The 12,260-nt window shown below is 65.8% G+C and overlaps 3 protein-coding genes across 4 annotated transcripts; 1 reads left to right on the forward strand and 2 right to left on the reverse strand.

Moving 5' to 3' along the window:
• Positions 1-330: 330 nt before the first annotated feature.
• Positions 331-7,451, forward strand: TAF12 (TATA-box binding protein associated factor 12). 2 transcript variants are annotated; one of them, XM_080566650.1, is made up of 7 exons: positions 410-488; positions 2,011-2,156; positions 3,353-3,604; positions 4,628-4,705; positions 4,998-5,112; positions 5,531-5,619; positions 6,982-7,451. In XM_080566650.1, exons 2-7 carry the CDS (start codon positions 2,088-2,090, stop codon positions 7,015-7,017), a joined length of 639 nt encoding a protein of 212 aa, XP_080422776.1. In that variant the 5' UTR covers positions 410-488; positions 2,011-2,087; the 3' UTR covers positions 7,018-7,451. The 2 variants fall into 2 exon arrangements, with proteins under 2 accessions (XP_080422777.1, XP_080422776.1); XM_080566651.1 differs by lacking the exon at positions 2,011-2,156 and having other exon boundaries at positions 331-488.
• A 910-nt stretch (positions 7,452-8,361) lies between these two features.
• Positions 8,362-9,883, reverse strand: LOC308182303 (ras-related protein Rab-39B-like). Its single transcript, XM_080566646.1, has 2 exons — positions 9,464-9,883; positions 8,362-8,921 (listed from the first exon to the last, which is right to left on the reverse strand). The coding sequence occupies exons 1-2, from the start codon at positions 9,871-9,873 to the stop codon at positions 8,489-8,491; spliced, it is 843 nt and encodes a 280-aa protein (XP_080422772.1). The 5' UTR covers positions 9,874-9,883; the 3' UTR covers positions 8,362-8,488.
• Positions 9,884-9,990: 107 nt separating this feature from the next.
• On the reverse strand, positions 9,991-12,185 carry RAB42 (RAB42, member RAS oncogene family). Its single transcript, XM_080566649.1, has 2 exons — positions 11,205-12,185; positions 9,991-10,618 (listed from the first exon to the last, which is right to left on the reverse strand). The coding sequence occupies exons 1-2, from the start codon at positions 11,447-11,449 to the stop codon at positions 10,204-10,206; spliced, it is 660 nt and encodes a 219-aa protein (XP_080422775.1). The 5' UTR covers positions 11,450-12,185; the 3' UTR covers positions 9,991-10,203.
• Between the last annotated feature and the right edge of the window lie 75 nt (positions 12,186-12,260).

Raw genomic sequence — 12,260 nt, forward strand, 5'->3', positions numbered from 1 at the left:
CGGTTACCGGCAGGCCCCGCGCGCAAAAATTGTGCTCCCGAAATCTCTTGATGTCGATTCCGCGGGGGCGGCCGGAGCCCCCCCGTGCCACGCACGGCAGAAGCCCTTTTTAGGGCTGCGCCCCGCGCCGCCGCCTCCGGAAAGCGCCCGCACCCCTTCTAGATCACGGCGAGGCCATCCTCCGTTCTGACAACAGAGACAATTCCCTCCTCATTTCCCCTTTCCTCCTCAATTTTTTCCGCCTATCTTCGTTTATTTTTTTAACGATTTCTGCCTTTTTTCACCTCAAAAACCCACGCTCCGCAACCGAGCGACGATATGCAAATCGCGCGGGGCATGACGGGCCGCCCCCTCCCCGCGCACGCGCGGCCCGCTCGGCGGCACGGGGAAGCGCTTCCGGGTGCTGCCCCCGGAAGGGCTCCGGGTGCGCGGCGGAGGGAGCGGAGCCGGCGGCGGCGGGGCCGGGTCCGGCCGCGGGGCATGGGGAGGTACGGGGGGGGGCACCGGGGGGGCTTGGGGAGGACTGGGGGGGCTGAGGGGGCGCCGGGGGGGTTGGGGAGCGACGAGCGCGGTGCCCCGGGGCCGGCGGGGCCGGTACCGCCCGGTTAAACGGAGCCGGGCCGGGGCTGCGGGGCCCCTTCAGGCGCTGGGGGGCCGCAGCCAGGCGCCCCCGGAGCCTTCTGCGGGCCGAGCGGCCCCAGCTCGCGGCTGCGCCTTGCGGAGAGCTGCTCCGGCCGCCGAGCGGCCTCGTGGCCTCCTCCGGACCCGTTGTAAGCCCGGCGCCCTGCAGCTAGCGGGGGACCGCGGGTGAGGGGCGCTCCCCCGGGCGGTGCGTTGGCCTCCGGCAGCGTAACCGACAGCTGGGCGTCCGCAGCTACCGCCCCGGCGCGGTAACTGACCCTCTGACGGCCAGAACTGGCGGTCCGACACGGTAACCAACAACTGGGCATCCAGAACCGCTGATCCGACACGGTAACTAACCGCCTGACATCCAGAACTACCACCCCGACACGGTAACTAACCGCCTGACGTCCAGAACCACCGCCCCGACACGGTAACTAACCGCCTGACATCCAGAACTACCACCCCGACACGGTAACTAACCGCCTGACGTCCAGAACCGCTGATCTGACACGGTAACTAACTGCCTGATGTCCAGAACTACCGCCCCGACACGGTAACTAACCGCCTGACGTCCAGAACTACCACCCCGACACGGTAACTAACCGCCTGACGTCCAGAACCGCTGATCTGACACGGTAACTAACCGCCTGACGTCCAGAACTACCACCCCGACACGGTAACTAACCGCCTGACGTCCAGAACTGCCGATCCGACACGGTAACTAACCGCCTGACGTCCAGAACTACCGCCCCGACACGGTAACTAACCGCCTGACGTCCAGAGCCACCGCCCCGCCATGACAACTACCACCCCGACGTGCATGCCTAGCCCCGGGGGCAGCGGAACCTCGCCGCTCTGCCCCCTCCGCGAGGAGCCCCCCGGCTCTGTGACCCCGTTGGGTGCTCCTGGGGACAGGAGTCCTGCCGGGCTCCGCAGCCCCCCGTGAGCCCGTTTCATGTTCTCGGGGAGTGCTGACGGGGCTCGGAGCCCCCGGAGCGCCCCGAGAGCTCGCTTTGGGCTTCACGCGGGTGTTCGTTAGGGCTGTGAGTGGCCCTGCGCCGCAGAGCCGGCGCTTAACGAACCGCAGCGGGTCTGTAGGGAGCCGGTGGTGTTAATTGAGGCCGCAGGACCTGCTCCTGCAGGGGGTGCCGGGAGCCCCTCTGCATTCCGACCTGAGAAGGAAACGCGGCCGAGTTTCTGCTGCTGCTTCAGGACCCCGTGCGAAGCCTCATCTCATGCCGCAGCGGCAGCACCGCGCTGCTCGCCGCTGCCCCACGCAGCCTCTCGCGCCGTGGGAAGGGCCCCAGCGGCTCCCCGGCCTGCTGAAACCCCCGGCACCTCACCAGAGAGAGTGGGTGACGCGAGAACTGTCCGGTGTTCCCGTAGGAACGGGAGAGAGATGGAAGAGGAGGAAGAGAGAGTAGGTTAACGCTGGCCGCTGACGGACCGGGAAGGCTCTGGGGATGGCCTCTCCGTTCACTGGGCCCACAGCAGTGGCGGACGTAATAAAAGATGTAGAGACGCAGATAGCTGTAAGTAAACGGGGGCTCGCCCCCAGGCAGCATGCAGGCGTGCGGTGGCGCCTCCGCGTCCCCTTGGTTTTGCCTCGGGCGATCTTGCGGGCGCCGCAAGATCGAGAGATGAACGAGCAAAACCGCCTCAGGCTGACAAAGCGTGCCTCGGCCCGGGATCCTGGGGGCGAAAATCGCCTCCTCCCCTGCATGGCGGGCGAGGGGGTTGTAAATGGGGGGGACAAACAGACGCAGTCAGCCGGTGCGAAAGCTGAGGTGTGTGAACAGAACGCGCCTGCTGCTGGGCTCCCTGCCCAGAAACGATGTCGGTGCGATCGTAAGGGCCGTTCGGTTAAACCGGAGCAGGCTGGAAAGTGGCTGAGGGCTCCGGGGGACCCGGTTGCGACGTGAACTCTTCAGGAACGGCTCCGCGTCCGTAGGGTGCGGCAGAGCATGAGCCCGCGGGGGACGCAGCACTAAACCGGCCCTGGCTAAGCGGGAGTGCCGCCTCGCTTTTCCGCGTGGATTAATCCCAGCTAACCTGCCTTGCTCGGAGGAGGGGAAGACGCCGGCTGGCGGCCGAGGTGAAGGGCGCCGGCGCTGGGTTCGTTACGCGGGGGTGCTGCAGAGCTGCTGGATGAGCTGTCGGGGTGGGGATAACGGCGCAGGCTCCGCGCCCGAGCCGTGGCCTCGAGCGGCCGCCTCTCCCCGGCCTCCTTTCCCAAACCGCCTCCAGCGCTCGCGACGCGCGGCAGCGACGGGAGGCCGAGGGTTGGCCGCGCGTCCCAGCGCAGGATTTCGCGTGGCGCTGCCGGAAACGAGAGCTCCGCCTTGGGGAGCCCGAACCCTGCGGGCTCCTGGCTCGGGCTTCCGCGTCGCAGCCTTGCGGAGGACGAAGACCCGAGCGCCGCGGTGCTGAGCGCTCCTGGCCGCGTCCGTGCGCTCAGTCTCGGTTCCGAGCACGGCCTCGCCCTCGAAGCTGCTTGCGGTGCGAGCGGCGTGCGTGCAGACAGCCCCGTGGGCTTCTCGTGGCAAACTCCTCACAGACCGGGGAACGTTTTCTCTTCTAAGCATCCTCCTGCCTTCTTTTTGTGTCCAGAGAGACCCAGTCCATAACCTCTGGGCCCTCCAGGACACCATGGCCTCCTGCGGGCAGGGACCAAAGCACCCCTTTGAGTTCTGCCTGCTAACCCCGACAATTCCGTTTCTTCCTCCAGTTGATCGGTTTGGGTCCCCACAACCCCAAGAAGAAGCAGGACCTGGACAAGCTGTATGACCTACAAGCTAAAGCCCAGCAGATTATGAACCAGTTTGGCCCTTCTACCCTGATCAACCTCTCCAACTTCTCCTCGATAAAGCCGGAACCGGCCAGCACCCCCCCGCAGAGCTCCATGGCCAACAGCACCACCGTGGCGAAGATGCCGGGGACGCCCAGCGGAGGAGGGCGGCTCAGTCCCGAAAGCAACCAGGTAACTTCAGCCCCGGCTCGAGGAGGGCAGGGGAGAGAAACTCAGACCTGCCTGTGGCTTCGCCCCTCTCCTTCCTTAAATTACTAACGAAAACCCGATATCCGTCAGGGTATCGGTTACTGCCCCGAGCGAGCAAACACCCTCACGTGGTGCTTCCAGCTTTCGGGCTGGGCTGGGGACGGGCGTCGGAGGTGCAGAGGCTTCGTCGGTCTCCAGAAAATCTCTATCGGGGCCGTGACTGGGAAGGTTTTTTTCAACGTGGTTTAGGTCAGGGAAACAAAAATGCAGATTTGTAGCCCCGGTCTTACCGGCGTGGTGCGGGAGGCTGCCCAAAGGAGAAGGACCGAGTCCCCAGCACACGCAGGCACAGCAGTTCCCCCGCTGGAGCCGTGCAGGGGCACCAGGAGCGGGTTCAGCTTCTCCTGGGGCTCCAGAGAGCCGGAGCGGTGGAGCTGGGATGTGCTGGTGCTGGGGGCGGCACGCCAGAGCAGCCCCAGCTCTCACCTTGCTCCCGTGAGGCCCGGCGGCTCAGCAGCAGTGCAGCTCCTGCTCCCACGCCCTGTTCGGGCCGTGAGGGTGCTGCCGTGTGCCCCGCCGTAACCCAGCACTCACCTGTGTGCCTGCGTTCCCCCTGAAACGCTGAAGGCGGTGAGCCCTAGAGCACTGGAAGTGCTTCCTTTGTGTCCCGGGCACAGATTCAGGCACTGCAATGTCGCTTGCGTTTGCCTGTTAAGACTTCTCATTGTGCCTCTGTCCTCTCGCCAGCAGCCCCGCTTCAGCCGGTGGCGTTTTGGTGCCAGCTTAGGGCGGGAGATTGACTTCTCCTGGGCTGCTGCACCCTGCTTTCGGTCCGGAGCAGGCGCTCGTGCTCGAAAATGACTCCTTAACACCTGACGTGTCTCATCTCTGCCATTCCGGGGCTGATACGGCGTGTCAGCGTGGGGGCCGCGGGGTAGCGGGGGACGCGGGGGGGCGGCTGCTTTGCCGAAGGAGCGGCAGGCAATTCTTCTCTCACCCTCTCAGGTTTTAACCAAGAAGAAGCTGCAGGACCTGGTGCGTGAGGTGGACCCCAACGAGCAGCTGGATGAGGATGTGGAGGAAGTAGGTACCAAAGCCATGGCGGGGGCTGCACAAAGAGCTGATGGAGGACTTTTCACGGACCAGTGGCCCTTTGTCCCAGGCCGGGGGGGGGGGAGGTTTGGTTCGTGTTACGCTGCGGTATGCTCCAGCCATCCGTGTCTGTGCTTCCCGGTGCTGAGAAAGGTTTTAAAGAGCAGCAACCGTAGCGTGCGCCTTTGAAACCTTAGCTTCTGAGGGCTCCTTCTCACGTTTTCCACCTAGTTTCAGCTGCTCAGCGCTGACAGGGCTGGTGGTTGTCCTTGTTCTGTGGCAGATGCTGTTGCAGATCGCCGACGATTTCATAGAGAGCGTGGTGACGGCTGCCTGCCAGCTCGCCCGGCATCGCAAGTCCAACACCCTGGAGGTGAAGGACGTGCAGTTGCACCTCGGTAAGGAGCTTGCCCTCGCCGGAGAGCCGGGAACACCCCCCGCGGCCACGGTGTTGGGGTGGAAAACCCACGAGCAGCTACAGATTCGTTGCCACCGGGTAACACCCTCCTAAGTGGGGAATAAGCGGGTTGCCTGCCCCAGCCTCTCCCTCTCCGAGTTTCATTTGCAGTTGTGCAGTGTGTAGCTGCCCAGCGGCCTCCGCTGGGGGTCCCGAGCACAGGGGCTGCACCTTCAGCGTGCTTTAGTGCCCTGCAGCCCTCCGGAAAGGCTTTTATAGCTGCTCTGAGCACCACCACCACACAGCTGCGTGTAGCACCAGCTGCAGGCGGGCGTGCCGGCGCTGTGGGAGTTAGGAGGGGGCTCCTCGTGCAGCGGGCAGCTGGGGAGGAGCGTGCTGATCCGCGCTCTCTCTTCCAGAGCGTCAGTGGAACATGTGGATCCCGGGCTTTGGCTCTGAAGAAATCAGACCCTACAAAAAAGCCTGCACTACAGAAGCTCACAAACAGGTAAGGGGCCCTCAGGGGCGCACCGAGAGTGGCGTGGTGGAAGCCTGCTGCGCGTAGGATGCTCTCGGGCTCCTGGCACTACGTGAATCTGTCGCCTCTTCCAAGTGGTTTGGGCTTGAAATCGCTTCCGGAGCCTTCTCGGCGGTTTGTGCGGAGGATGGAGCTTGCTCTGCCTCCTTTGCTGGCGGTGCCGTGCGGGTTGTGCCCTGGCAGAAGCGGTAGCGCTCGCCATCTGAACGGCAGCTCAGGTTGGAAGGGTTAAAAAGCAACTGAGAGCTGCAGGCAGCAGCTCCTCAGCTGTCCCCTTGGAAATCTCGAGCTCCGAAGGGAGGGAGAACACCCTGCTGACTCCTCGGGCTCGACAGGAAATCCGTACCCACGTGCGGCGGGTTCAATTCCCGTGCAGCCCCTTGGACCCCCTCCCCGCACCTGCCCTGGCCTCGCAGCAGCTGCAGTTCAGGCCCGTGAGAGTCTTTTGCTCGCGGATCCGCAGACGCTGGAGGAATAATTGTAGGTCTGCGAGGGCCGTGAATGAGCGCGGCGCCGAGAGCAGCTCTCGCCTTGCCTCCCCAGGCCTGGTGCTGCCCCTGCAGGCGGTTCAGAATCAAGGCAGGGCCTGGGGCTTCCTCCCTCGAGCACTGCAGAAGGGCTGGAGGAGGCAGAAGCACAGCCGAGGTACCCCGAGGGACCGCCTGAGCGAAGTCTTGAGTCTGGGACTCAGACTGCCTGCAAGTCACCGGAGCCCCCCGCTACGTTTGCGGACCCACGCCGTGTGCTGCAGCGTCCCGGGAGGCTGCCTGTGGTGCTCCACGCCGATTCGCGACACGCTTTGGCAGGCTTTGGCTCGGGTTCCTCGGGCTTCTTTCTGTCTGCGGCCCAAGGCAGTGCTCAGCTGTGCTGTGAGCAAGGCAGGGCGCCCGCTGCGTCTGCGCGCAGCGCTCTGGGTTTCCAGCTGGGGGGCAGAGCTGGGCAGCTCCGTTTCTTCCCCTGAATTTTGCTTTAATGATTCGGGGGGATGGATTTTAAGCGTAAGGTCAGGGTCGGGGAAGGAGGCGCCCTGCGGGAGCCGTTCAAGAGCGGGGACGTTATCGCGGCTCCCCTCCCGAAGGTGGGTTTTGGGCCACTATTCATCCAACCACCCGCAGGGCGCTGAGCAGGGAGCACAGGCGCTTCCTTCTCCTCTGGCTCCGGCTGGGACCTCTCTGAGATTCAAATGGACTTGAAAGACCTGTGTGGAAACGAGTCGGGCGGTGTCCTGAGAGAACCCGGGATAATGCCGCTCCCGCACGGCCGCGTTCCGAGTTGCTTTGCAGTGCCCTTGTCTGGGGCTGGCTTCCCACGTTTTGCTCTTTCTTGTTGCAGAGAATGGCGCTGATTCGCAAAACTACCAAGAAATAGCCCCTGGGAAGAGCTGGGAGATGACGCCAGTGCGTTTTGGGATATCTGCCTCTCCACTGAAGCCTCCGCGATGCCATCCATGGGATATTTTTTTTAATGCTTTACAGAGAAGCATATATTTTTTATTAACGGTGCAGCAATATCTGACTTTACGAGATCTGCCAAAAACATTCTACGCCCCCGTCCTCATTCCCTGTAAGAGCGCAACATATCTCCAAAACAAAGACTTTTATTTGTGACTTGAAAGTGGTTTATCGTATAAGTGATTATCCAAGGGACAGAGCATTTGATCTTGTGTGGGACAGTATTAGAAGCATCTGTAGAGGTTTTTGTTTCCTCCTTCCTGCCCCTACCTGCTCCAGTACTTTGTAATGTCAGTGTTTATATAAATACTTGCGTTTGTTTTACATGAATAAAGAAGTTATTAATCTAAAGCCGTGGCACGGGCTTGTGCTCTTCAGACGGCGCGCAGAGGAATTGCCAGGGAGATAACCACCACGTTAGCTTGTTTTCCACATGCAGTGCTGGTTCTGGGAGAGCTTTCCTGGGCTTTAAAGCGAGCGGAAGGGTTTGCCTGGGCTCTGGGCAGGCGCTAATGGGGCTGGGCGGGCGCCTCGCCCCCCGCCTTGGGCTCCTTGCGTCCGGCCCGGGCTGAGCGGTTCGCCGCCGCGCGGACACCGGCACCGTTAGGAGTGCTGTGGGGGCTGGGGATGGGAAGTGGAGGCGATCTGCTGCTCTGTTGGCCTGGGACGTGAGGAAAGGCCATGTCCCGCTGCCTGCCCTCCCCAGGGACGGGGTGAGGAGGGTGCCGGCAGAAAAAGGAGGCCGGTGTGTGCCGAGCTCGCTGCTGAGGCTCTCGGCCTCCGGGGCTGCCAGCACCGCACCCCCAGGGGAAGCCCCCTTGGCTGAAGGAAGGGCTCTGTCCTCGGCTCTGTCCTCCCTCCCTGGAGCTGCCACCTCGGGAGCCCCGGGGCCTGCACTAAGGCAAGCGCAGCCCCAGACGAGGTCGGTCTGGGTGGCGCTCGGGGAGGGGAGAAGCTGCTCCCGCATCGCTGCGGGGCTGGGGGCACGGAGCTGCTCGGCACCACGCAGCGGGGCTGCACGCTCCTGGTGAGCACGGAGCGCGGTGAGCTGGGTGGCACGAGGGGTTTGGGATCAGTCCTGGAGCCGTGCTGCTGAGAGCTTCGGGACCTAAGGGCACGGGGAGGGCTGCGGTTCCTGTTTGGGCGTGGGGACAGCTTTGCAGGAGAGGAGAGACCAGGAACGGTGAACGCGGCCCCTCTGCGCTCCCGCTCCCATCGGCAGCCTCGGCCCCAACCGCCCCCCCCTTCCCCAGGAAAACACGGGCAGGCAGCGAGGTGACCACGGGCTGTTTAATGTTCTCTTGCTGCCCCTCCCTGCCCCCGGCCGCCCCATTTCTGCTTCACCTCTCACACATCGGCAGAACCGGGCGGCTCGGAGCCCCCTGGCCCTAGCACGAGCACTTCTTCCTCTTCTCCTCCTTCCCCGCCGCGTGAGCCGGGAGCGGCGCGGGCAGGGGGCCGCTGCTCTTCACCCCGTCCCACGCCTCGCAGGGGGCGAGCAGCCCGCTCTGCAGCGCCCGGTAGATGGCCAGCGTCAGCATCTGGAAGGCCTGGGCCACGTTGCTGGCGTCCTTGGCCGAGGTCTCGACGTACTGGGCGCCCAGCGAGGCCGCCAGCCGCTCGGCCTCCCTCCTGCCCACCCTGCGCTCGGCCGCCAGGTCGCTCTTGTGGCCCACCAGCAGGAAGACGACGCGGAAGGGCTGCACCGTGTCCGTCACCTCGCGGTGCCACCGCCGGACGCTCTCGAAGGAGGCGCGGTTGGTGAGGTCGAAGAGCAGCATCCCCCCCGCCGAGTTGCGGTAATAGGAGCGCGTCACGGACCTTGGGGCGCGAGCAGAAGCGGGGTGAGCGGCGCCCGGGGCTCCCCTGTGTGCTGCCCCGGGGGGGGGGGACATCGCCCCCTCCTGTCCCTGCCTCTCGCCTGAGCATCCTCAGCCCAGCTCCTGCCCCAGGGGAACCAGCGCGGGGCTCTCAAGGCACCGAGAGCAGGAGAACCTTTTGCTGTACCAACGAGCGGCGCGGTCCCCGGTGCGCTCCTGTCCCCAGCAACGTGGCATGGAGGTGCCCAGCAGCATGGGGAAGCCGCTTCGCCCCGCTCCCAGCAGGAGCACCCCAGTCCCACGCAGTTTTGGGGTCTCACAGCCCCTTCGGAGCTGGAGCCAGGGCTTAGGAGGCAGCCCCAAAGGGCTCCTCGTCATCGGGCAGGGGTGGAGAGAGCGCACAGCCCTACCCAAGCAGCCCCCAGGGCTGGGCTCACAGCCCCCCCCCCCCCCCCCCCCAAACCTGGCCCCCGATGCCTCCCCACCTCCACCCCCCCCCCCCCAGTCTCCGGAGCCAGACCCCACGGCCGGATCGGGACCCACCTGAACCGCTCCTGCCCGGCCGTGTCCCAGAACTGCAGCTTGACGCGGAGCCCCGGCTCCAGCTCCACGAACTGAACGTAGAAATCCACCCCCACCGTCTGGTTGACGGCGTCCAGGAAGACGCCCTCGGTGTAGCGCCGCAGCAGCGAGGATTTGCCCACCGTGGAGTCCCCCAGCATGATCACCCGGAACTGGTACTGCCACCGCGGCTCCATGGGCGCTCGGCGGCACCGCTGCGCCCCGCCGGCACCCACCGCCCCCGCGCCCGCTGCGTGCTCGGGCAGGGTGCTGCCGCTCCTCCCGCTGCGCCCGGGGCGCGGGAGGCGTTCCTGGCCCGGCAGGGGGGTGCTGGGTGCTGGGTGCGTGTATGTGGGGGTCCCTTCAACTCCTTTTTTTTTGCTCCTCTCCATCCAGCTGGAGGCACTGGGGGGTATTGGCGGGGTGGGTGGGGGTGACCCCCCCAGCAGTGACCCCCCCCCCATCACAGAGGCAGGGCTCCACGCCGGTGCTCTAGCACTCAGAAGAGCTTTTTTAATGCGGAAGGCATCTGGTTTATTAAAAACACCCCTGGAGGGGGGGGGATTATTGTTTTCACAGCCCCCAGACCAAGGCTGGAAGCACAAACCAACGTGGGAACTCAGCCCCAGGATCCCCCAGGGGGGTGGGCTCCGGGCAAAGGGCAGGGCAGCGGCTCCCCAGCTCCATCCCCGTTTCTGGGGGGGGGGGGGGTCCCGTCCCCATCAGCACTGGCAGCGTCCCTGGGGCTCGCCCCGCGCCGGGGGCCGGGGGCGGCTGGGGCTGGGGATGAGCCTGACGGCGCCGCAGCCCCGGGGGGGGGCGAGGGCCCCGCGGCCCAGCGCCCGCAGGATGCCCCCCGCCAGTGTCTCGAAGGCCAGCTCCACGTTGAGGTTGCTGCGGGCCGAGGTCTCCACGAAGGCCATGCCCAGGGAGGCCGCCAGGCGCCCGGCCTCCTCGGCCGACACGGCTCGCTCGGCCGCCAGGTCGCTCTTGTGACCCACCAGGACGAAGGCGGCGGCGCGGTCGCCGGCGGCCTCGCGGTACCACTCGGGGACGCGCTCGAAGGACGCCCGGTTGGTGAGGTCGAAGACCAGCAGCACGCCCGCGGCGCTCCGGTAGAAGGACCTGGTGATGGACCTGGGCACAGCGGGGACGGGGGCGCTGAGCACCCCCTGTGCCTGCACCGGGCCGAATGGGGACGGGGGAAACTCCCCCAGCGCCCCGAAAGGCTCCCGGGGACGGGGCAGAGCAGGACCCCTGCCGAATGCAGCCCTTTCGCAGCCCGTTTGAGCCTCCTTGGCTGTCCGCAGGCTGATGCAATCAGGGAGGCGATCGCCCAGCCGCAGCCCGGTCCCCTCGGCTGCCCCCCGAGCCCAGCTGTGGCTTCGCTGCCAGCTCAGCGAGGAGCTGCCACGGCCCCAAAAAGCGTCACCGTGGCGCCGAGCCCTCGCTGCCCATCCCCGTCCACCCCGGCCTTTCCCAACGGGGACTTTGCACCCGCTGCTGCCTCCTCGAGCAAAACCCGAAGCAAAACACCGCAGAGCCCGGGCACCGGGACGGGGGGACAGGGACGCGCCTCTTGGCGGGGGGCTGCTGGGCTGGAGAGGTCCCAGGATCTGTCCCTGGGTGCGTTTTTGGGGGATTTGTCTGATCGCACCGGGGTGCCCCAGCTTCCCGGGGTGGGGGCGAGCCAGCTGGGTCCCCGTCCCCGTCCCCACCTCACCTGAACCTCTCCTGGCCGGCCGTGTCCCACAGCTGCAGCTTGGCCTTGCCGGCGGGCGGCAGCGGGACGGTGCGGCTGTAGAAATCCACGCCGACAGTGGGGCAGGGCACAGCCCCCCCCGGCCCCTCCGCGTAGCAGCGCAGCAGCGACGACTTCCCCACGGCCGCGTCCCCCAGCACGATGACACGGAACTGGTAGTGGCCCCCCGCCTCGGGGCCGTGGGGGGGACCCGCTGCCGCCCCCATCCCAGCGGCTGGGCTGAGGGTGAAATCCTTCGGCCCTGGGCTGGACGGATCCCGGCCCTAGGGGCTTTGCCGCGCTGGTGGGACGGGGGCCAGGTCTCCACCCTTGTCCCCACCCCGCAGCGTTGTCCCTGGGGACAGGGACAGACTCGTCCTGTCCTGTCCTCGCACCCACCCAGGCGGACAAACAAAGCAGAGGAGGAGGGAGAGGCTGCCGGCCCGTCCTCGCAGCCAGCAGCCCCAGGGGCACAGCCCAGGGGGTGTTCAGCTGTTTGCTCCCTGCAGCCGCCCTTGTCACCTGCCAGCTCCTTGTCTCCTGCTGTCCTTGTCATCTGCCAGCTCCTCGTCACCGCCACCGAGAACAGCCCGGAGGTGGCGGAGGCTGCAGCCAGGAGCAGGGGCAGTGCCCCAGGCAAGGGACCCCAGGGCTGGGCTGAGGTGCTGGAGCCTCCCCTGCGCCCCCACTGCTCGGGTCCCTCACACACCACCCCCTGCACCAGGCCAGTGCTGTCCCCTCCCGCGGCTCCCTGTTCAGGGACAGAGAGGAACAGCTCTGTTTTCATCCCCAAATCGCTCTCCACAGAGCACACAACTTCAGCACCGCCTTTTACTGGCGCCTTTGCTGCCCATTGCCTCAAAGCAGGCGGCTCCCTCCCCTCTGGCACCCCAGCAGCTGGAGGAAGGGAGAGCGAAGCCCGGCTCCTGCTGCACACAGCGCTGCTGGGCCCCTGCCTCAGCACCCCCGGGCCTTCACCTTCTCCACCCAGAGGTGTTCTGAGGACCCCAGACTCGTGCTCCCCAGCACCACACGGGG

This window comes from Anser brachyrhynchus (genome assembly GCF_964034855.1).
Source record: "Anser brachyrhynchus genome assembly, chromosome: 24".
NCBI lineage: Eukaryota > Metazoa > Chordata > Aves > Anseriformes > Anatidae > Anser > Anser brachyrhynchus.

Bases quoted from the DNA above. Each gene is read 5' to 3' on its own strand.
- RAB42 (XM_080566649.1), bottom strand. From the start codon at position 11,449: ATGGGGGCGGCAGCGGGTCCCCCCCACGGCCCCGAGGCGGGGGGCCAC. The intron at 10,619-11,204 runs GTGAGGTGGGGA...CGCTGTGCCCAG, and splicing joins GCCGGCCAGGAGAGGTTCAG to GTCCATCACCAGGTCCTTCT.
- LOC308182303 (XM_080566646.1), bottom strand. From the start codon at position 9,873: ATGGAGAGGAGCAAAAAAAAAGGAGTTGAAGGGACCCCCACATACACG. The intron at 8,922-9,463 runs GTGGGTCCCGAT...TCGCGCCCCAAG, and splicing joins GCCGGGCAGGAGCGGTTCAG to GTCCGTGACGCGCTCCTATT.
- TAF12 (XM_080566650.1), top strand. From the start codon at position 2,088: ATGGCCTCTCCGTTCACTGGGCCCACAGCAGTGGCGGACGTAATAAAA. The intron at 2,157-3,352 runs GTAAGTAAACGG...TTCTTCCTCCAG, and splicing joins ATGTAGAGACGCAGATAGCT to TTGATCGGTTTGGGTCCCCA. The intron at 3,605-4,627 runs GTAACTTCAGCC...TCACCCTCTCAG, and splicing joins TCAGTCCCGAAAGCAACCAG to GTTTTAACCAAGAAGAAGCT.